The 25049-nt window shown below is 38.9% G+C and overlaps 1 protein-coding gene across 4 annotated transcripts in view; it reads left to right on the forward strand.

Annotated features, from left to right (window-relative positions):
• The window catches only part of GRIN2A (glutamate ionotropic receptor NMDA type subunit 2A), a 168203-nt gene extending 144002 nt beyond the window's left edge, over positions 1 to 24201 (forward strand). For 2 of the 4 annotated variants that reach the window (XM_032125736.1, XM_032125737.1), the window contains 2 exons: positions 10083 to 10321; positions 11931 to 24189. In XM_032125736.1, the coding sequence (XP_031981627.1) occupies positions 10083 to 10321; positions 11931 to 13721 (2030 nt within the window). In that variant the 3' untranslated portion in view covers positions 13722 to 24189. Of the gene's footprint in view, positions 1 to 10082; positions 10322 to 11930 lie in introns of all 4 variants that reach the window. The other 2 variants (XM_032125739.1, XM_032125738.1) reach the window with 2 other exon arrangements.
• Positions 24202 to 25049: the final 848 nt, after the last annotated feature.

Consider the following 25049-nt stretch of genomic DNA (forward strand, 5'->3'; position numbering starts at 1 on the left):
ACAAGCTATTGAGGGTAAGAATGGTGAATTTCAGTATGATAGGAATGGCACAGAGCAGGACTTAGCATAGAAGCCTCCTGTTCCATAAAAGCCAGGACATTCATTTTCATGGAGCAGTCAATGAGTGTATTGGTCTTCCAGCACATGGATTTTATTCCTATTATAATACTAAACAACTGGAAGAGGTGTAATCATCATGACTGATGCATTTTGTCTGGTGTATATATGGAAATAATATTGTCATCATATCCATCTATTGGATTTAGAGAGGCTTGTGGAAGAAACCTCACTTACTTGGGTGAAGGAGTGAATAGATGACCTGCAGTGGCTGCCTTTCAAGTGTTCACATATTCTTTTGTCAAAAAGTTGCAACTAACTGGCTAAAAAATTGGCTTTATATTTCTGTTTGGGAATAGAATATTATTTTCTGTTTGTGTAATACTATTAAAGAATTATTAGGTGCTATAATTCTGAGCCATTTTTAGATGGGGAATTTGGATCAGAGAAGTTGAATTATTGGTCCCATACTAAAGAAGAAAAAGCTTCTGTAGCCCAAAGGAGGATCTGAGTTGTCTTTGTCAGTGTGGGCTAACCCCTCTAGATGTTGCCAGAGCATCACTTGGGTTTTCATTCCTTTCACTTTGCATTTCCTTCATGCTTACTCTTTCATCATTTTTGATACTTCTCATCCAACACAAAAAATTAAATCACAGAGAAAGTAAATAAATGGAATAGTAGGGAAAGCACTTGAAGCTATTTAAGAAAAAGCTCATCAAAATACTGAAGGTGCTGCATTTTTATGCTTCACCTCATCTCTGAATATCAGGGACAAAACCAAGAGGGTGGAAGGAAAGTGTGAAAAATCTTACCCTGTGTTTACACTTTGACCTGTGGACTTACACGGCATACAAATGCTTATATCTTCAACCCATTTTTAGTAGCTGAAAATAATACAAATGGATTGTCTACAAAACTTAGTATTAAAACTTACAGAACAGCAATAGATATAGCAAACACCCAGGTGAATGAAACCTTATTATGAAATGTCTCCTCCCTCACTCATCTTGCCTAGATGATAAGCAAAAATTTTAAATGCACAAACCATGGGAATTGTGAATACATTTATGGCATTTTTCCAGTTCCATTGGAAGTTACTCTGAACAACCCATGAATGCTAAAACATTACTTTTCTCTTGTAAAGGATCCGTAAACTTGTAAAGAGTTTTGTAATTGGACATACATGATGTGTAGAAATTGTTGTAGGTATGTTTCCTTTAGTCCCAGAACTGTTTGATACCTTGTCTCACTTTATTGTGTCACAGGTCTAGATGACCATTTTCAGGAAAAAAAACCCCAACTACCATTGCATTTCCCCCAAATGTGAGAAAAAAAAAAAAGAAAAAAAAAATCAACAGAAAAGCCCTAATAATGAAATTTCTTCTACTGAGTTACAAAGTACATTGCAGGTGAACTGGAACTAAACACCAAGAAATTAAATGTAAAGAGTAATTGCCCGGAACTAGCATGACCTGATTTTGTAATCCATGTCTAACTTCAGTAGTTCGATGGATAATCTTTTTAGCTGTGAACTTACATAACTCTGTTTTGGTGAACTAGAAGGGATGAACCCAGAGTTCAGACCAACATCACTTTGCTATATCACTAAAAATCTCTTTGAAGTTCTCTAGACTAAAAGCAAGTATGGTTGGGGGAAAGTTTCATCTTAAGATGGTACTCCTGGGAAAGCCTCAGTGGAGCCTGAATGAGGTTGTTTAAGTAAATAGGCAAACACAAATGAAGGCAGAAATCTTCTTTCACATGTATAGCTTCTGCAGGATATATTATTCCCAAAGACTAAGCCTGTAAAACAGCAGAGCCCCAAGTAGGATTGAGTTATTCTCCAGTACATGTAATAGGGCATTCATCAGAGTCTGGAATAATTTCAATGAATGATTGTAAACCTAATGAGTTTCATAATTATAAGAAAAAAACATTCTAATGAGTTCAACAAACACAATTTCTTTATGTGAATATTATGTTAATAAGAGAAATAATCTTTTTGGATTATACTATATACTTGGATAGCACCAAGTAATTTATTTAAAAGTATATCTGATTGCACATACAAAAAGCCATGATCTCATCTCTATTTTACATTTACCCAGTACTGAAATGGCCTTTTGAAATGTATTTTAGAGCTTCCAATTTCCTCTGCATATGTCTTTCTCCTTTGGTTTTTCTCATTCGATTTTTCCTTGCTGCTTCTATATCATTCTCCTATCTAAGCCAGTTCACTTACACATTGAAATGAATTTTTTGTGCAGTGGATAGGAACTTCTTCCCTCTTCCTTGCACATGTAAAACATCGAACTGAAGAATTAATTGCTTGTTCATGCAGGGGGAATCTTTTCATACTTCTCAAAGCATGATGCTGTTTCTGCATTAAAGCCAATGACTTTGAACCCTCTTTTTAATCTTGTTGGCACTGGAAAAAAAAATCAAATAAATACAGAGGGATGTAGGCTTGCCTTGGGGATAACTTCAAGCTTTAACTGGGTGGTTTATATATGTTTCTGTGTGTATAGTGTTCCCATCCTGAGGATAGTTCTGCTGGGTGGACCAATTACACCAACAATTATCAATCCCACAGTGAGAGCAGCTCTGAAGTCTCAGTGTAAGGAAGCAGGCCACAAGATGCCAAATTTGTTATTCTAACGAAGAAGAAAAGAGACAAAGAAGGATGGGAATGAGTTGCTGAGGAGTTTAAAGAATACCTACTTAATTGTCTCAGAAGTGCAATTGTGCTCTAAAGGTTTCATCCCTTATTCTGTGCAAGTTCACATACATAGCCCCGCTCATGGGAAGTTGAGATGAGTATACATTTGTTAGTATAAGGTTAATTGCTTTGGAACACTGAATCTCTTTAACAGAAAGAGTTGAGAGTTGCTTTTTCTTGTATAACGGATATGAGTGAAGTGCATTGCTAGTGAATTTCTGGTTTTGTTCATCTTACTGTCTGTACAGCACATCTCATTATCTGCAAAAGCTTTGAGCTGATGATTAGCATCTGCAGCTTGGTTTAAGGTAGTTGATCATTGGGATGATTCTCTAAAGCCCAGTGGAGGTTGTGCTGCTTTTTTTTGTCTTGCTGTGATCATAAGATGAAACTTCCATTGTTTTTTAACAGAGAAGTAAAAATATTTCTACTGAGACACAGACAACAATTTCTCAGTCTTCTGTTGAGAAATAGAAGCACCCAGGAGTTGAGAAGCAACTAAAATGATACGGCTGCTAAGAAACAGCACCATCATTTTGTTTGGATCTTCCGCCCACGGCCACAGGAATGTGTCAGAACAGAAATGCAGTGCGCTGAGGAATCGCATGATCCGTGCTTTGATTTATTTTCTGAACCTCTGTAGGAGCAGCTGGGCAGGCTGACATCCCCAGCCCCAGCGTGTTACCTTGCAGCTGTCACTGTGCGTGCACACAGCTCTGCCAGCACAGTGGGGTGAAGGCTCAGGCCCAGCCTGTGGGTTCAGCAGGTCTGTACACATCGTTTGGGAAGGCAGCCGTGTTCCTCCAGCCTCCCATAGCAGGAACTTTAGGCCAGCTGTCTGCAGGCCCAAGTGTTGCTGATACTTCTCTGGCTTGGGCTGCACGTGCCATTTAAAGAGTGGTACTTTTTCCAAATATATCCTGCAAAATCATTTGGGAGGCATTGTTTCTGAAACCCATAGCATCATGTCTTTGGGATTTGGTGTAGAACCACAGGTGCATAGAAAGTGAGGAGAATTTAGCTTTCTCTTTCTCTCTTTTTCTTTCAGTCTTTCTCCCATCTCTCCTTTCTCTTCTTCTTATTTTTTTTTTTTTTTAATTTTAATTGTGAGAAGATGAGATTATTGAACTACAAATTACAAAGCTACTTTGGAATTAAGAGCGTAAGAGGGGTTCAGAGTGTGCATGGATGGGATGGAGAGAAAGGCAGCAAGGAGCCTTTAGCTAGGAGGGATGCAGCAGAATAGAGCAATAAAACACTCATGGCAGCAGATACGGTTGGATACAGGGAACAGAAAATCCTTGGTAATTTTGGGAAGGGGTGGAGTATACCAGCTGGCTGGCCAGGTTACACATCTACTTGTCTGAGGTATTTGTAATGTATTGCACTACCTGCAGATTAAAAGCTCAGTTCAAAAGACAGTGTGGGAAGAGATCTCCAGGAAAAGAGGGCAGATGGTGTAGCTGTATTAAGCCCTTAACCCTTAAAGCTGCAAACTTTAAAGCAATTAGAGACTCAGAGACATAAAGAAGAAAACTAGTTCTGGTTTGAGTTTCCACAGAGTCTGTTATCCCTTCCTAATAACTTTCAGTTCTGGTTAATCTTTATGTGCTTTTAAGACAGCTTAGTGCACTAAGAATTGTTTTCCTGGGTGAATAATAGCTTCCCACTCCTTAGGGGTAATAGGTAACTGTGGAAATGAGATTTGCCCCCTTACATCTGGAAGGGGAAAGCTCTTTGCTATTTTTTTCATATTTTAGCATAAGCCTTCCAAATCGCTGTCTAGATTATAAGGAAGTGTAGCAGTGTGACTCACACGGGCTGTTAAAGCCCAAGAAGGAAATACGTATGTGATTATAAGGACATATTTTCAGTGTGTGCTGCTCAGGCAGAATACACCCACAATCACAGTGATTTTCTGTTTATATATTTAGTGTCCTCCTTAAGCAGTGGGTGGAACAAATGTGACTGAAGAGTGTGAGTGTATAAGTGGAGGGCGTTTGTGTAGCTGAACAAGAGTTAGAGGGATTGTAATATTGAAAGTCGTGCTTAGCAGTTCTGTTAATTCATCCTTAACTAATGGGGACATGCAGAGTGAAGTCATTAGCTCACAGTAAGTTTATTGCTGTCAGTCATCTGTGTTCCTCTTGCTATTTTCACAGGGGGAAATAACTCAGAAAATAAGAATAAGAGAGATTGTTTTGGGGGATCCAGGCTGAATTCGATAAGTTGCTTTGCTTTTATATAATCTCTTCTCTGAAACATTCTGTATGGATCATATAACTGGGTCAGATTGGAACTGATGAGTTTATTGAACCAAATGCACATCAATCCATTTGGTTGCTGACCCCGCTATTCAGGGAACACCCTTTTATTTTAGGGTCCCCAAGTGGTGGGGTGCTACCCTCCTCCTCTGTCACTTATGGGGAGTGCTCACCAGGGCAAGCATGGAATAGTCTGTCCCTAAATTTGAAAACTACCTTTTGTCCAGCCCGAATAAGCAGATGATTCTATTAGGGCCACCAGAGTCTTTTGAAGCTGATGCTCTCCATCTGACTGGTGTGAGTGTATATATTTAACCCTCCTGTTCATCAGCTTTACTGGGTACGTGCCAGTTTGCTGTGCTGACTGCTCAGGCTGAACCTCAGGTTAGCGCTTCGCACAAGAGCCACCGCCCCTGACGCTGTCACCAGCAGCCAGCTCCTTTGGCACCTTCTGCTCTGATACATGCGCTGTGATCTCCTGCCGGTGACCTGCTCCTGGCCTCTGCCTTATGCAAGTCCCAAGGAAGTGCTGACACCAGAGGTCTGCTGTACTTAACCTGCGCAGCAACGAGGGTGTTGGGCTGCAGCTCTGCTTTCCCCACTGGGACAGGGCATCTTTGCCTTGTTTGGCCCAGGCACGCTCCTGCAGGATGTGCAGACTGCACGTAGCGGGGATGGTCGCAATGCCTGAAACAGCACAGTATACAGGAGAACTAATTTTTCCAGACAACTCTCACTGATGAGAGCTGCAAGGTAATGTTTTTTGGAGTCAGGGGTGGGTGACTGCCCATGCAGCTGCAGTTGCTGGTACAGCTGCTGAAGGGCCTGGCAGTTTGGTGCAGGTGGACCTGGCACTGGGGGTCCCAGTGCTCAGGTGGTTGCAGGAGCCTGTGTGCCATGGAAACAAAAGGAATCTGGGGAGACCAGTAACCCCTCCTAAAATAATGCCAGAGAACTGACACATCTCAAGAGGCAGTGACACAGGCTGCAAAAAAGCAGTGTGCCTGTCAACTGGGCACCACGGAGAGGTGTCTGCTAAGGCCCTGATGAGGGAAAGCATGTAATTTATCCTATAGACTGTATCGTTTCTGTGTCTGGATAATGAAATTTTTATAGTGACAAAATTGTTCAGGGGACACAGTGGATGGTTTATCAGTCCTTCCCAGGATGATAACGTGTGAAAGAGGCTAGAGGAGTTTACACTAAAATGTAGAAAGAAAGGCCCTCGTGGGATATTCAGGCCAAAGGGCCAACTGGCACGTTTCTGTGCAAATAGCAGCCAGAGCAGAGAGCTCCATAGCCACAGGAACAAACCCAGGAGGAGCACAAAGGGATCAGAGCACTGTTTGTGCTGTAACCTAAACCCATTGTAAATAGTGTTGAATTACAAGTGAGAGAGCTGGAATGTTGCAATTCATTGGAGTGTATTTTGAATGAATACTGCAGAGACTCAATGCTGCTTGAACTATGGATTTTTAAAGTACTTGCTTATGGTCATTCTTACAGTATAAACGAAGCAGATCTTTTATGATACAGTGCTATAGAATTTTTTAAAAACCTCTTAACGTAGGAATCATGTAGTCATTTGTGAGTTTTTCAGGTTAAATAGATTGTGGATGTGTTAAACAGAAAACAAACACTGTATTTTTTTTTTTTTGTCAAATACATTGCTACTCTTCATTTTCTGGTTTTGTGCCAGCATCATGATGTTCTTTCTTGCTGAGATCTACAACTGTCCATTTACATGTTAATCTAGTCCACACATGCATGAAGGTAGGAAATTATTGTGGCATTACATTCCTTTAGTAAGTGCCTGAAGAGAAAACAAAAAGCCTTAAAATAAGTCTGATTAATATTTATGAGTAACTTGAGACCCCCTATTAGATGCAGGCTTGAACTCCATTAACACTCAGTTCAGTGAGGCCTGGCGTTTATGTATATTGAGGTTGCTGACTTAGATTTCCAAGGTCTGTTTTATGTAATATTTGGAGCTCCCACTTGCTAATTAATATTATGCACACTCAGGGATGACTGAACTCTCCAGTGCCTGGTAATCACAAATTGCTGGCCTTTCAATTGCTAAGTGTGATATATTGCCATAGGTGTCATCACCCTACACATTCAGCTTACAAGTCAGACCACCAAAAAGGATTTGAAAGACAGCATTCCTCCAAACTGACTTAGTTCTTTTAAATTAATTTATTTTCTGAACCAAATTTAGCTAGCCTCAAAGTTCAATGTTTTGAATTCAAACTCCAGGCCAAATTTGGAAGTGGCAGATTTTAATAAGGAATGAATTGACACCACAGATAAAAAAGTTTCTCATGCCTGAGGATTTTGTAATAAAAATGTTATGGCTTCTGTGAATATCTGGTTTAAAGTGCAATGGGCAGGAAAAGCAATAAGAAGATTGGGCATTTTTGCAGTTTTATAGGGTCAGCTATGCTGAAGTGTTATTATATTTAAATTATTGACTGCTTTGTCTGTGTTTCTGTGTGTACACACACACACACACACACACACATACATATAAATATATATGCACATGTATAAAGATATATACTGGAAATGGCAACTGCTTTATATGGAGGTACCAGAATTATCAGCCTAATATGTCCATTCCCAGATAAGATCACTCCATAAATATGGCAATCCAATGATTCACAGTGCTTTGCTATCTATAAAAATGTGGATTTCTTTTGGGCATTGATTAACAGTGATTGCCGTCATTGTCATATTATGGAAGGGATATTGCAACAGCAGGATCTGCAAGGCTCTGGGATGCTTTGTTCTTCTTTACTTGCTAGGGCACTGTCATTTATCTTGACTCAAAACAAGCTTAGTTCATTTCTGTAGGGATGTTTTTGGAAAGGTTGCTGGATTATCAATAGTTACTTTAGATGTACATGCCAAAGGGAAAGGAACACGGAGGAAACAGTAATAAAAAAGAGGTTTAAATTCCTTTGTGAATTTTGTTATGAATAGTGAAAGGGCACAGCAGTCAAATCAAATTGATGCCTGACAGTCATGGGACATGTGAATTTTCCTGTGGGAAGTAATGAGGTCTGATTGGCAGAGCTTCAGCTACTAGTGCACAGACCATAAATATTGGTCTCTCTTTGGACTTGGGTTCTTTTCTCTTCTATAGCCTCTGTGAGTTTTATTCACAGACCTTGGGGAGGACTTGAAAGAAAGGCAAGGGAAACAGTCCACTGAGGTTTAACAGAACAAAAGAAATCCAAATGTTCTAAGATATGGAAATGCAATAATGAACCCCAATTATCTATGTGTGCAATATCTATACTGTTACAATTAATAATTTATTGTCCCAATGTCCTGGATTAGAAGATATTTAAAGATTCACTAGGTTTGACTTTCTTCTTTGGGGTGCTCTTAGGTATTTTGAAGATTGAGCACTGTAATTTGGGAGAAGACACATTGCCTTTTGCAGATGCAGAGGTTCAATTCATGCTTCAAGCACAAAATTAAACTGGGAATTAGCTAGAGACTGAATAATCCCTCTCCCAAATTTGTGAAATGCCTTTGCTAAAGTGTATCAGAACTTGTCCTTTCTACTTCAGTTTTTCATTCACATTCTCTGAGAAGCAATTTCTCCATCACAGTCTTGTGTTCCATTTCTAGTTGGAACTCACATCCAAATTATCTGTGGGCTGCAGCTTTCCTGGTGCCCTGGCACTCTATCCTGCAAAATGCTTTTGCACAGCAGGTCATTGATCTTCTAGTCTAGCTTGAAGGTAGCTGAAATGTCAATATAGCTTCTAGCCATTTTTTTCTGTTCTTTTTTCCAGTGATGTATGAATTATAATACTGAAAATATATTCCCTAATCACTGGCTAAGGATTAGGGATTTGTACCATTCTTCCCCCAGACTGAAGCCATATCTTAAATTGGAAAACACACCAAGACAGCTATACTGTCCTTTTTGGCCCTCTGCATTGCCTGCTGTATTTTCCAGAAACAATGAAGTTTATGACATTAAAAATTATAATATGATTACTCAGCTGACTATATCCTGAGAGAGTAAAAAGGCCTGTATGCCCATGCAGTGCTTCACTAAGAACAACACTAAATATTTTAGAATTAGTAAATTATGCAAAATAATAAAAAGAATTTTGGCAGGAACAGTGGCAGTTTCTTGCCCACCTCTGTCCATGCTGGCGGTAGCAACCACTGCTAGGTGACAGTGTCCTTTATCTGAGGCCAGATCTCATCAGTGAAACATGGATTCAAAGTTAAGAATACACAAGAGAGGGAGGGAGGGAGCAGATTTGCTTCATTAGCTTTAAGTAAATGAAGTGTTTTAATGACAGTAAGGATGTGGCACAGCTAGAACTAGGAATGTTCCATTTCAGGCATGTGATGAGGTCGTTTGTGTTTCTGCTGCTGCCCAGGAGACAGGAATGGCAGCAGGAAAAGGGAATAGATACCAGAGATGAATGCAGAGACCAGATGTGTCAGAAGAGGTTCAGCTACATCATTGCAACTTACTTGAAAAGAAGAAATAAGGTCATCACAGATCAGATGGGAAAGAACAAATTTCTTATGACACACTCTAAAAGAATGGCAAGAATTTGTGAAGTTTATCTTGTGATGTTAAAGGGAAGGGCCAAAGGGAGGGGTTGGAGTGGATCAGAGAGGAGCAAGTGTAGGGCAGGGGAGGGGAGGGGGCATGAAAGGGTCTGGTGATCACTACAGCCTGTCCCAGCTCTTTACTAAACTCATTCCACTCTCTGTAACAAGTGCTAATAGTTACAGCAAGCAGAAGAAAGTTCTATCTAAGCCACAGATCCTGCTTTCTAGAGCATCCAGCTTCCCACGTAATTTATGAAATCTGAGGACATCTGAAACTAGGGTGCTGTGAGTTGAAATCTGCTATATTTGCAACTGCTGGCTAGATAAGTCTGCAGTGCTCCACGAATGAAGCATTAAATGGTGCTGTATTTTTAAACTTGCAAAGAATTTCGAATACTGTGAGCAGTGATTTTTGCGTTTTAACTGGTTTGACTCCTTGCTCTCCCTAGGGGAAATGGAAGAGTTAGAAACCCTGTGGCTGACTGGTATTTGTCACAACGAGAAGAATGAAGTCATGAGCAGCCAACTGGACATTGACAACATGGCAGGAGTGTTTTATATGCTTGCAGCAGCCATGGCACTCAGCCTAATAACCTTTGTCTGGGAGCACTTGTTTTACTGGAAACTTAGATTCTGCTTCACTGGAGTCTGCTCGGATAGGCCGGGATTGCTGTTCTCAATCAGCAGGGTCAGTACTACTTTCATTTTTTCCCCTTTAGGCAACAGGCAGAATAAACACTGCCTCCCCAAAACATTATCCTTCCTTTTATTCCCACCTGGACATTTAAAATACATGGTAGAGCATCAGTGTGATGCTCTGGGGTAGTCAATGGGCTTAGGATGCACTTGCACTCCTTGGGAAGTCTTTATCCATTGGACTATTTAGGGTATGAATTATCAAATGCAAGGATAATCAGGAATCAAATGCTGAAAACAAGTACATTAAGGGACAATTTCAATGAAGAAATGGTAGAGCTCAGATGCAGGAAATGTATTAATTTCCACATAAAAAATAAAAAAAAACCCCAAAAACCTAATTTGATAAGAGACATTAGCCCTTGTGCATTTCTTAAGCAAGAGAATTGTAAGTTATAAAAATACAATGGAGTATTTTTATAAGCTTTTCTTGATAGCAAACTTGAATAGACTCTATGAGAAAAGGTCAAACACAAGTATCATTTATGTGATATTGGTGATATATGTCTTGTATTGGTTGGGTACTAAGGCAAGTTTTAATGATAACTTTACCAGACCCAAAGGGGATTTACATATCCAAGAAACTGATACTTGTAACAAAAAAGGGAAAAGTGGGCTTATTCTTATATTTTTGACAAATTAGTTGGGTTTTTTCTTTATATATTTTTAAAACAGATAGAACTTTCATTAGGTAAGTGATTTCTCTGGATTTTTTATATAGCCTAGGAGAACTGAAAATGATGCTAAAATGGCTAATTGCTTTAAAGAGTGCTGCAATTACCCTGTTGAGTAGATTGGACCATTTTGGAACTGCATTAAAAATAGTCTGCACTACTCTGTTGGGGATTGTCTGGGAACCATATGCACCTTAACCTACACATTTTATATTTGAACTTTGTATTTCTGGTCTTTTTTTATATGAAATTCTCCTAAGCAATGCAGGAGAAAGAGTACTTATGTCATAGGTAAATGTCTGAGAATTGCTAGTTCACAGGGTTGGAAATGTCAACTGGGCTCACAGGAGTGACCGAAGAGGTTGGAGTGAGAAAATGGGCTTCAGCCTTTTGCTCAAAATTAACTCACATTCAACTTTAGAAAGAGCTGGGTTTTTTTCATATGTACTGGGATAGGGATCAGAAAAACTAAAATATGATGACTAGAAGCCTTTTCATTTCAGTACAAGTCAACTTAACCTCCAATAAAATAGTCCCACTACAGGCTTGTTTAGAGGGGAAACTTAATCACTGGTTTAAAATAAGGGAGTATCTATTACTGAAGGTTAGTTTCATTTTGTGCTGAGATTAGGGAACCCTTTGGGGTACCTTCTAATCTTGTATCTGGAATAAACTGGGGAGGCCAAGACAGACCAATGGTTTGTGAAACACTGGCAATTTTTCTCCTTTGTAATTCCAACAGATATAGTAGAAAATGTTCCTCCATTTCAGTGCAAGGAAATTATAAAAAGATGGAGATGTACTTTTAATCTTTCCAGTAATTGGATAAAAATGTTTAATTGTTCTTTATTGCTAGTAAAAGTAAAATGGAATTTTTAATTTGTTATACCTAGTGATTTAATTTGTTTTACATTACTCATATTGCAGGGTATTTACAGTTGCATTCATGGAGTACACATTGAGGAGAAAAAGAAGTCTCCTGACTTTTCTTTGACCAATTCACAAACCAACATGTTAAAACTGCTGCGAACAGCGAAAAACATGACGAATATCAATCCTTCAAGAATTGACTCCCCCAAAAGAACAGCTGATTTTATTCAGAGGGGTTCTTTGATTATGGACATGGTCATGGATAAGGGAAACTTGATATTTGCTGATAACAGATCCTTTCAGACAAAGGACAACTTTTTTGGTGACAACATAAGTGAACTGCAGACACTTCCTGGCAATCGACACAAGGACAATCTGAACAACTATGTTTTCCAAGGGCAGCATCCTCTCACACTGAATGAATCCAATCCAAATACAGTAGAGGTTGCAGTAACAACAGAAGCAAAAGTGAACTCCAGACCCAGGCAGCTTTGGAGGAAATCTGTTGAATCTTTGCGTCAAGAATCTGTACGTCAGGGCCAAGGTCCCCAGAGAGAAAACGAGTCAGAGGAAAACAGGCAGCTTTCATTGAAAAGCCAAAGATACCTTCCTGAAGAGATTGTCCATTCAGATGTATCAGAGACATCAAGCAGAGCTACTTGCCACATGGAAGCTGAAACCAACAACAAGCACCACAAAACCAAGGACAATTTTAAAAAAAGGACAGTAGCATCAAAATACCCAAAAGACTGTAGTGAAGTGGAACTGACGTATCTGAAAACCAAACAAGGCTCTCCACGGGATAAAATCTACACAATTGATGCTGACAAGGAGCCAGGATTCCGCTTGGACACACCTCAGTACATCGAAAACATTGTCCTTCCAGAAACTGTAGAGTTTCCTGATGTTTACCAAGATCACAGTGACAGCTTCAGGAAAGCTGAACAAGCTAACAGGACTCCATCACATAACGAAGACAGTCTTCCAAATAATGACCAGTATAAACTTTATGCAAAGCACTACACTCTCAAAGAAAAAAATACTTCCCTAGGTGACATGAACGATAGGTACAGGCAGAATTCCACCCACTGCAGGAGCTGTCTCTCCAACATGCCCACTTATGCAGGACACTACACGACCAGATCTCCCTATAAATGCGATGCATGCTTGCGGATGGGGAACCTCTATGATATTGAGGAAGATCAGATGCTGCAGGATACAACGAACTTATCACTTCCTGAAGAAATATATGAGCGTACTTGGTCACAAAGTAGTGCTCTGCAATATCACAGAAAGAATAAACTGAGGATTAGCAGGCAACACTCTTTTGATAATATCGCTGATAAGTCCAGGGAAATTGATATTGGAAGACCTTCTCGTAGTATAAGCTTGAAAGAAAGAGAGAAATTTCTTCAAAGTAGTCCATATGCAAGCATGTTTAGTGTTCCCTCAAGCAAACTGTTGAGCAACAAGGCCTCACTTTTAACTCATGCTCTGGAGGACAGTAAGCGGAGCAAGTCCCTGTATGCTGTTCACTCGGATGATAACCCCTTCCTGCACTCCTATCGTGATGACCAGCATTTATCTCTTAGGCGAAGTCCAGCTGATCTTTATAAACATTCATTGCCAACAAGAGGAAGAAATGATAATTATTTCAGGTCGTCCATACAGTCTACAGCATCATACTCTTCCAGGGATGGTCGGATCCATAATGACATGTACATTTCAGAGCATGTTTTGCCTTACGTTGCAAATAGGAATAGCTTGTACTCAACTCCAAGGGTTTTAAATTCCTGTAGCAATACACGTGTGTATAAGAAAAGGCCTAGCATTGAATCAGATGTTTAAATTTTCCATGAACACTTTATCTATAGGGAAAGAATAGTTGCCACCATCTTAGAGGGAGAATTTTTCCTTTAACAGTATCCTGCTCTGGTAAATGATACATAAACCTCTCCCTTTCCCAATGTACTTTTGTACATGAATAGGTAAACTGGTATGCTCTGAACTATCCTTTTAAAACATGTCTTGTTGAAAAGGATAAAAAATAGCCATTTATGTATGCTTTATATATAAATGGCAAGTTGTACTGAAATAGCCCCAATATATGTTGGCAACTATGCTGTTTTGTACCTAATTATTTTACTATTTGGGTTATTCTAACTTATGTTGCTAAGTATCATTCAATGTACTTTTGTCCTTAGAAATGTTTAATGATTTTCTAGTACTGGATAAGCAATATGGTATTCATGTAGTATGACACCGACAACAAGAAATAGGGATGCATTTGCACAGATTCAAAAGTAAGACTCTGAAAGAGAACAGAAAGCTAAGACTTCCAAAAACATATTTTAGCTTCATAATAATTTTCAAAGCCAAATAATAATTTAAAAAAACCCCAAACCCCAGGACCTTAATAAGTAAAATACAGTGTGTTAGCACAAAATTAGTATGTTCTTTCTAGAGTGACAGACAGTAGATAGGAAGGCAGTAACCCCAAACATGTGAACTGCTGTGTACCAAAAGGAAGCCCCAAGGATATTGGTTAATGTTCATGTACAAATGCTTTTCTTATATTGCACATGCACTTACCATTACAAAGTAAGTTCATTAAAAAGTTTGCAGTAATCTTGTCAGAAATTTCACAGCTGCCTAATCCAGAGTATATATTTTTAGATATCACTATATGGCACTTACTATGGAGCTGTGGACTTTATTAGTAACCTTGAGGCCTAATGTGTACGTAAGTTTGCATTTGCCCCTTACTGGTGATTACTCAGGGCTGTATAGTATTTCTTTTATTCTTTCACTTCCCAAACCAAATCCCAACCCACTGTAGTTCTTTGTTCATAGTGTATTAGTGACAACTAATTAATTGTATATTAATAGTATTAAAGCTGTTAATACAGTATCAAACACCGACAGCCATAAGTTCAGTGTGATCAGTGAGGAGCGTGGTACCATTTATTTGCATACACAGAGAAGGATTAACACCTTTAGAAGGACTTCTTCCTTCCACAATATTGTGCATATTTGTTGAACATCAGACCATTTTTCTAACCTCTCAAATCAAGTCTGTTATATAAACTGAATATATGCACACATAACTAAGAAACAGTATCTTTATTATCACTTACTGGTATACAAAGGTATTCACATAGCAGGGATGCATTGTTATATGACTTTTCCTTCTATAAATGTCAATCAGATTATTTCACAAATAAAATGTCTGCTACACACCCCTGTACACACACATCTGGAAGAAAAAAACCCACTAGATTTTAACCATAAGGGAGCGTGAAAGGGAAGAGAGGAAGCCTTTCAGGAGAGGAGTGTACAGCTTTTCAACTAAAGAAGTAAATATAATTGCTAATACATTTAACTACTGAAAGTATTCCTGAGGTGGTGCTCTCCCATTTTCCTGCTACTCTGAGAACTGCTTTAGGATTTTTGTGTAGAGGAAATTTAGATTGTTCAAGCATTATTCCCTCCATTTCACTGAAGAACAGTGAGCAGGGAAACCATTACCACTGTGAATTGGAAAATGTGAATATTACCCTAACTTTTCTCTAAACTGAAACTCTTCTCAGCAGAATCGTGCCTGTCAGCTGTAATTGAAGCATCTGCATGCCAGAGGTGCAGTATGCAAGGTGTTTAATTTAGAACAGCATACTGCAGAGTTGCAAACGGGAGATAATATAAATGATGTGTAGGGATAGTCAAAATAAAGCTTCTTGAATTTTGTTTACAGCTTTTTTTTTATTAAACAGATTTAAACTGACTTTAGCTATCGAAGTCCAGAATGAGTTCTTGGTATTTGCAAATGTATTTGTATCTTCATCATCTTGTGATGGTGAAGGATGACATTTTTTAAGGAATGAAATGTAATGAGATTTGGGCTTCTGAGGCTCTTTCCAGTTTCCAAAAATCTCAGTATACTTTATTATAAGTATGATCAGAAAGCATATCTATGGGTATCTCTATGCAGTTCAGGTAAAAATATGTTTTGGGTATTCTTTATTCAACATTTGGTCATAATTATTGGCCCTGATTCACATGGAAAGCTTTCTGGTTCCTCACTGGAGGGAGTTTTTATAAACAGAAGTTCCTTACCTCCCCTTACAGAGATGCAGATTTCTTAGGAATAGTTGTGTGAGCTAAGCAGGGTTAGGATGTCTGTGGGATGAACACTACTTGTCATGAACCCAAACCTTTTCCCAAAGACACAAGTATGCTTTGCTCTTAAGTCTACAGGAGGGCAAATGCACTGAAGGTGTAATGTTGTAATGAGTGTAATAAAAAATATCTCAGGCACATTTTAATATCCAATCCAAGTCATAGTATATTAACTAAAATCTGAAGTGTTTTGAACTATCTGGTGTGTTTCAGCAGATATGATTTGCTGATGTCATGCCAAATCCTGCCATGGAAGTTGCTGAGCATTTTACCAAGTAAATCATAAAACTCAGTGGTGGCTCTTGTCTTTCACATCATCATAAAGCTCTCAAAGTATTTGTCGATCGCTCCAAGTCTTTTGTATCATCATCTCTATCTAACCAGACACACATAATTCAATATATATACAAGTACTGTACGTGAAGTTGTGGGAAAGAAAAATTCCCATTTACATTTTCTCTCCTGAGATTCAGTTGTAAACATCCTCAACCCAGGTGGATTGATCTTTCTGTGAAATGTACAAGCAAATTAGCTACAGTGAAATTGTGATATTGCAGTGATATTGCAGTGTTTGCTTTTTCTGATTTGAGCAGATTTCTGGTGACTGTAGAGATTTAGTATTATTATCTGCAATATTCAATACAACCACCTGCCCTCAACCAAAATAAAGAGGCAGAGGGAAGACTTGATAATGTTGCACAGCAGTTGTTCACATGGAAATATAAGGTGCTTCCATAAAGGAGGAAAAAAACCCACCAGATACTGAAAGTAGAGGGAGTAAGAGTCTGCATGCATTTGTTGTTTTGATGTTGGCATAAATCCAAGTCGATAAAGGGGAAGGAGAGCTGAGGCAGGGCTGTAGGCAGTAGCTGGTTGCAGATGTGCTCGTGTAAAGAAGAAGCAGCTGAGAAGTTGAAGAAAAATCTTCAACAGAGCCACAAGCCACAGCTTGTGAGGCTCAGCCGTAGAGCGCGTGGAATTCTGAATTTTGCCTGAGCTTTGTTGATATATTTGCACTGACTTTCAATTAAACTGAGATCAAGACTTTCTGTATTTCCCTCTCTCTCACTCTAGCTGCTGCTATACTTGAAGAGGAGAAAAGAATCTTCCTGCATAAGTGGCCATCCTTTCTGTACCTTTCTGGATGGTGCTGGTGACTTGTTACATTTTCCTGATTACAGCTCTAGCAGTTTGTTGGTCATTCCTATCACCAAGATTTCCTGTGACTCCAGCTGGAACTGAATCAGGCTGTAAATGATATGGGCCATTCTTGGTAGCATGTCCTGTAGTGTTACACTGCTCCTGGACGACACCTTTTATGGAGGCAGGATATTGAATTGCTGAGGAATGCAGTAGGTACATGGAGGTAAAAACAGCTACATAGACATACCTGCCTCTTGCTTTTTTTCTCTTTTAAAGATATTGTAGAATTTCTTCATGTTTTTGTCTTTCCCTTTTCACCATAGTAAATTTCCCTTTTTTTCTCTCAAATAGATTTTGTGTTCTGCTTGTGTTTCTTAGAACAGTGTAGCCACCCACTAATTTAAAAGCATGGAAATAAGATATTTTAATATATAAGATAAAATTAAGGAAAATTAAGAGATCTTGCATTTCTGGAAAATTTAATTTAATGTATTTGCAGCTTTTGCTCAGAATTCATTACTCTGCTATCTAAGAAGCTTGGTTAGGAGAAAGAGTGCTCTGGACAAACAAAAATGAAATCACCACCAGGTCACCGTGTTTTGGCAGCATCTCATAAATACATGTCTCTTTATGGTCTTTCAGGAACACTTAAGAGGTGAAATAAGGCTCACAAGGGAAATCAGATGTGGTTTATTTTTCCTGATGAAAGCAAATCTTTTTATACAGTTTTAAAGGAAGCAAAAGCTAGAGCTGTGTGTGTAGCTTTGGGTTTCTGTGCTGGAAGGCTAAGCTCTTTTGTTACCAGTGGGGAGAGAGAGAGAGAAAGCAAGAGAAAGCAAGCTCCCTCTGGATGGAAGTGCAGGGACTGAGGGGTTGGGAGCAGTTATGTGGGGGATGTGTCCAGAAAGATATTACCTCTCTCTGTTGACTTTTTAGAAAGTATAGGCTCCTAACTCAGATATCTCAGTTAGGTGGACTTAGAAAAGCAGTGGTCTGTTTATCCCCAGCCTCCAAAATCTGCCAGGTAAATCTTCAAGTGAGTACCAATTTCAGCCTTGGAGGTGTTACAGGTTCCTGTGCTCATGCAAATAGGTTTTTTTGTGGGGTTTGCAGTACCCCCTGCATAGTTGGGATAATAATTTGCTTTATACCATGTGACTACCCAGCATGGGAGAAAAGTGTCAGAATCTATTCCTTGTGGAATAACTTGCTGTTTTCATATTTATGCAGTGTAGCATATGCACCTTAGAGATGGGGAAGATTTTGATACTGTTCCCTCCCTTGCTGGGTTTATCAATGTAGAACAGGAATTGTGTCTCGAATCGAAGGGTCTGAGAATCTGCCTGGATTTAGGAAGAATTCAAGAGGTGTATTTTTTTTGTTATTTTACATTGCATTTAAGATGTTGATATATAAAACCTAGTGAAAACAGAACTTCTATGAAAAAAATCTCTCCTAGTTAATATAAAAGAATAACTATCCTGTGGCTTGGCTAGATTGTGTCAAGTGTTAATCATCACATCGTGTGCTTCTTTCAAGATGAATGTCATACATTCCCTTGCTAAACTTTTCCAGCTCTAGTCCTACCTTAACTCAAAAGTCGTTTTAAAGCAGATACCTTTCCTGTGTAGGGCAGACTGGTTTGCAACAAAAAACAGTTTTCCAGTGTTCCAGTGATAGACTTAAATTATTTTCTTAGCAATGATTTTTTCTTTTTTGTTAATCTAAACTTCCTTCCTATTGAGAGCTGAGCCTTCCAAACTTAGCAGTGCTGAAGGAACTTCTGAAAGAACATAAAGGCCTTTCAAAGTGTGGCTTATGGTATGAGCCATTTCCCTGCTCAAATTCACCTGTACTGTCTTATTTAAATGTCTTAGCAACATGTCAGCGTTTAAGGGAGCTCAGTTTAATCACAGCTGTGTATTTCTTTGTGATATGGATATAAGTACAGACAGGGACATGGTGTGATAGAGGAAAGGCTCAATGTGCTCTGGCTGGAGTCACCTGTGAAGCTGTGGTTAAATGGGAGTAGCCTCACGATTGTCCTGTCTCTTACATCTTTCTGATCATGCAGAGTCTCTGTCTGATGTGCACATGCTGTACATGGTGCAAAACTCCTGTCGAGTTCCTCAGCTGTCTCTGTGGAGCCGCTCCCATGCTCACCCCCATTCCCGTGTCACAGCAGTGTCTGTCAGAGGGGAGGTGGCTGCTTGTGCTCTCTTGTGTCTTTGCCTGACTCAAGGGGAGCTGCAATCCTGCCCTGCTTCTCCCTGCTCTGCTGGGGAGGGTTACTGCACTCTCTGTAAATAAGCTCTTCATTTATTTCCCTCACTCAAGCTTTAACTTTTTTTTCCCCCTGCTTCTCTCGACCTGTGTACAGAGTATGCGCTTTGAAAATATGTGCTCTTCCAAAGTCCTGCAACTTTGGAAGCCAGGAATACAGGTGTGCATCACCCTGCAATGCAGTGAAGATGCACTTGGTTCTCCTCGTGGGATCGTGAGCTTTTTTGTTCCATACTGCAGAATGTATCTGCCATGATTGAAACTGGTTTTTTTTTTTTAAATTTCTGCCATTCTAACAGCTGTAAGAATCCACTGCTGATTTTGTGATGATTTTGTCATATCTATAATTTAAGAGCCAGAAATAATATAAGTAAAAATAAGTTACCTCACTGTTTACCAGGTTTTTGTTGTTTTGCGCTTAAATGACAATTTTTACTCCTTTTGCTTAATTCTTTACCTGTATTGAAAACAAGGCTAAATTAGTAGAGAATATAGCCATGCTGTAACATTGTCATGCAATACCTTTATTAATAGATAACCACACTAAATATAGTATTACATATTTAAAAGAGAGATGGTTTCGACTCTCCAACTCTTAAAAAGTAGTGGTGATAAGCAGTTATACTCCTAGATGTTTTGTCCTTTCCCTTTTGTATTAGTATTTGTTTTCACTAATATATTTCAAAAATTATATTTCTGTGCACGTTAGAAAACTGTGAAAATAAATACCAATAAATATTGTGATACTTATTCAGTGCACTGTAAAGTTCCAAGTGAGATGATACTTTGCTTGGGAATTGATGAAAGTTTCCTCACTTTTCAGAAATGGTACTAAGCTTTAATGTGGGAAAATGGTAATATTTACAGTGACATGAAATTTTAATGGAGAATGTCTTGTTTTGCACTTCTGGTACTATTAGAAGAAATGATATGTTTTTCTCAGCAAATGCATTATGAGATTACATTTTAAAGTTTGTTCTATGCATTGCAGTACATAAGAATAACCGCTTTGAAGAGGTTTGTGTTACATCATTACTACAGCATTCTTTTGTCTGATAATTTTTTTTCCTGAGCTTGTTTAATAATGGTGTTTAATGGCAAAAACCTTTTGGGAATGTATTTTGGCTTCTGTTTCACATTGCAAACCCTGAACCTGGACCCGTAGTGATGCAGTGGAAGGCCCTGATGAGGCTGCTCTGCCTTTCCGTGCTCCTGGGGACAGGGACCTTCCTTGTTCCCAGCTGGGACAAGATTAGAGGAGTCCAGAACACTTTTGGAGGATGTGCTGTGCAACAATAGAAGTGTAAATGATCTTCAAAAGTGAAAATAAAAAGAAATTGGAGGTTCACAGTTAGCCACACTAGTGGGGGTGTCTGTGACAGGGGTCTGCAGTTTCTGGAGGAGATGATAATTTTTAACTAAAGTAATTTGAATTCTTCTTAAGTTTCTGAAAGTAACTGAAAAAGCGGGAGTTTTCTTTTTCTTTTAAAGCCAAAGTCTTTACGTTTTCATACGAGGTTTCACGGGAAAATGGGCCAAAGAATACAATTAAATATGCAAATGGTTAATCTTATGGAAAAGGGTATCCTGTTATCTTGATATGCACAAGCATATTAATGGTAATAGGAAGAATGTGTGTAATTTTCCTGTATATTGCTATGTAGGTTGCACTATTTTGAATGACACAGGCCTGATATTTTAATTACCAAATACCATAAGATGCTGTTTATTAATAGTTTAAACTTGTTAACCTAAATATATATACAGTATACACAGGCGTGCGTGCATACACCTTCCAACCCAGTCATGCGTGAGTAATCTCCCCAGGCTGTGGGACACATTGCAGCAGTGCTTTATTTTAAGTGGTTTTCTTCTCTCCTTTCCAAACCTCCCACATCTAGAAATCTTCTAGCAGCATTTATTGTAGTGTTTGATACCTGTTCTAGAAGGGGCTAAAGGACTTGTTTGGGTCAGGATTGCTTTGTGCTAGGACGCATGAAAACATGTCAGAGAGTTCCTGTCCAAAAGAGCTGGAATTGATGCTTGCCGTAATGACAAAGTTGTAGGGAAAGGATGACTTTTCATGCTGGTTTGAAAAATCTTGGCCAGAGATGTTGGCGTGGTGACTGACCTTAAACTCAGTGGCAGCTCATGTGATCCACATCTGGTCCTTAAACTTGTTACTTAAGGCCGCTGAGGAAGGATACCTCCAGAAAAAAATTCCCAGGAGGAGCAGCTGGTGTGTGCACCAGTGGCTGCCCATGTGTTCTCCCATGCAGACTGGGCAGGTTCCAAAATGGGTTTTGCATGCCAGGCAGGATTCAGCAGTGGTGGGTAAGGCACAATCAATTCTCTCCATACTAGTACTGGTGATGTGGAGGTTTCCACCGAGGGATGAGTGTGGTATTAGGCTTCTTTTCTAAATCTATGCTGCTCTAACTAAAACTTATAACAAAAAAAAAGTACCTTGGAATAATTTGGTGGAATTCCTGAACTTTTTCTGAAAGGGAGTGTTGGATAATTATGAATTTTTCCACCGTAACCAAGAAACACTAAATTCTGTAGGGTCAGATTTTGTCTACTACTCACTGCAAGCGTGTTTTGGAGCAGAACTTGGTTTCAAGTTCTTCATCTGCAAGAAGAAAATTTTTGCTTAGCTTATTATTACCTGGTCTAGGTTTGGATTCCAAATGTGGACAAAACATCTTTTGACTTAAACAGGGATGTGTGAGGGAGTGATGGGGGAGCAGATCCTTAGTGCAGTTCACGCTCAGATTTTAAAAATCCCCAACCAAACCTCATGTTGCAAAGGTTTGGAAATTGCATCATGTGAAATTGTGTGCAGCTAGGAAGGAAACCAGTGCAATTTCAGTAAGAGCTGTTTGCAGTTTATACTTGATATCAGGTATAATATTTTGAAATAGTCTTCCTCATTTCAGAACATACATTTTGCACCAATGAAGAACAGCCTGATCTCTCTGTCTTCACACCTCACACCCACATGCACAGTGGATCTCGTGCCTTCCCTACTGAAACCAGGAGGCACAAACAGAATTCATTAATGTGTTAGGCAAACTCCTACCTGATTCTTAACTCATTACTTAATTTTTATGCAAAATCTGCATCCATACATTTCAGGATCTCAGAAGCACTTCACCTGTTAATCATGTTGATTTTAATTCATCGGATTCAAATTCACACTAAACCTGAAGGGCATTTTGTGCTTCCTTTCATCCTGTTTAAGGATATTTGTGGGCTTAGATGAAATACTAATATTTCTGTGCTGCTAAACAAAACCCACCAGAAATATTTTAAAATCTCAAATTACACTTTGAAAAACATTTTTTTACCTGTTTACTTGAATAGTATCAGTTTAATATGTTGTCCTGATCAGTTTTTGTACATATACATATGTATATATATATAAGCTATATATAAATATGTATATGTATAAAGTTGTTGTGGAGAATGAGGGGCAAGACAGAAATCCAGTGTTGTGAAAAAGATTCTACAATCATTTATTAACAGTTTCAAGTAATGTATTGTTGTTTTGAGTTTGATTAGAAGTTACTTGCAGTTGAACTATGAAAAATGAAATGCAACCAAGAAAATGAGAATTCACAATATTAACTTACTATTTTGCTCACAAAGAAAATTAGTTACTAGTACAGTTGGAAGAATATTCTTTTTTTGATGGGGGAAAAGAACTCCAGGTGTAATAGTTTGTACTGATTACATGGAACACTAACCTATATTGCACTAGGAGAAATTTGCATGTCAAAAAAAAAATTTTACCAGAAATATTGGAACCATTAGGTTCCATACACAGTAAAATAAAAAGCCTATCACTTCTGTTATTTACTAGTGCAATTTGCTGTAACACTCTCGAAAGTCTCATACTTCAAACCAAAGAGTAAATCATAAACATCCAGTTACTAGCAAAGAATAGTAGAGATTTGAAGAGCTCTTAACACCTGGGGAAATAAATCAGGATGTTAGAGTAGAAATAAAAGAATATTGTTGAAATGGAATCAACCATAAAATAATTAATTTTTAGAGAATTCAGAATTTCATTATAAAATTCACAGTCTAATGGATTCTTCAAAAGAATGGGTTTGGGGAAAAAGAGAATCTTTAAAATCTAGTTTTGACATTCCAATTACTGCCTGTTTTATTAGCTAGGTTTAGCAAAGTGAAATGAGTTTTAACACACGCAGTTTTGGCTGCTGTGTGGCGCAGACACGTGAACACCCAGCTCCTCCTGCACCTTCTGTCCCTTCCTCTGAGATTCTGGGGTGGCTGGAGCTGCCCCAGAGCACCCAGTGCAGCGTGGAGAAACTGGGATCACACACTTCTCTCCTGCGTTCACATACTGTCTCACTGCAGTTCACCCTGACCATATTCTAACCCAGTGCATGACTGAGTGCTAATACTGTATAAATATTTTGAAACATATCTTAAAAAAAAATGTTTGCTTCAAACTTTTTATGATAGAGAAATATATAATTATTATGGTTGTCTTACAAATTGTATTGTGTTCATTTTTTGTTAAATATGTAGAAAAACATTAAGGGAATGGGGGACTTGAATGTCTGTGTGTACTGAAATGTATATAACTATTTGGAAGAACACATGTGCCAAGTATAACATGATGTAAAAATTGTAAATATATGAAAAATTCATTTTTCTAATAAAGATAATTTCTGCCAATTAATATGAAAAGGAACAATGGTATCATTCTTGTCTGTCTTCCTTGTTAAATGGGACAAGATGAAGCATCACCTATGAGGAAGGTTTACATTTGTTTTTTCCTATGCCATTGATGTGATTTGAAGGGTGTTAACAGCCCCATGTTTTGAGACATCCTTTGCTGTTAGAAATTATCTAAAGGTGAAGATGCCTGAAGCTAAAGCTGACAGTATGTGCTTGGTGATCCCAATTTAATTTAATTCATAAAGAGGATCGAGACAATTAACTCATGCAAAATTCCTTTGTTGTGAGAATGATGCTTTGAAAGGTGCTCCATCAGCAGAGGGAGCAGGAGGAGCTCGGTGAAGGATGGGTCCTTCACCTGTGGCACCGTCCTCCCGTGTTCCCAGCTGCGTCGGATGCACGAAGCACGGGGGGGGCTGCAGGAGGAGGTGACCTTGGCTGCAGAAAGGTGGGAGCTCTTTGGGCCCTTGTGGAGGCAGCATCCAGCCTGAGACAGAGGTGTCCTGCCAGGAATGATGCTACCCCTGAGAAGAGCTGGAGATCTGGAGCTGTGGAGCGCTCCTGGTGTGGCAGCACGCTCAGAGCTCGGTCAGGTGAGGATGGGGAGAGGAAACCCAGGGATGAGAAAACAGACCAATGTCTCACATCTTCTATGACTTTTGGTGCCCACAAACTTGTCCAATGTCCTGGTTAATCAAAATGTAAAGCAAAATAGAGGTTTTAGTGGAGCATTTAAAATTATTTCTAAGGTTTGACCATTTGCCTGGCCATGGGAGCTAAAGAAGTGAGGTTCACACTGTGCTCTGAAGCGGTTCCATAGGACCCCATTTTCCATGATGTCTGATCAGCTAATGAAAATCT

Source organism: Corvus moneduloides, chromosome 16 (assembly GCF_009650955.1).
Source record: "Corvus moneduloides isolate bCorMon1 chromosome 16, bCorMon1.pri, whole genome shotgun sequence".
Classification (NCBI taxonomy): Eukaryota; Metazoa; Chordata; class Aves; order Passeriformes; family Corvidae; genus Corvus; species Corvus moneduloides.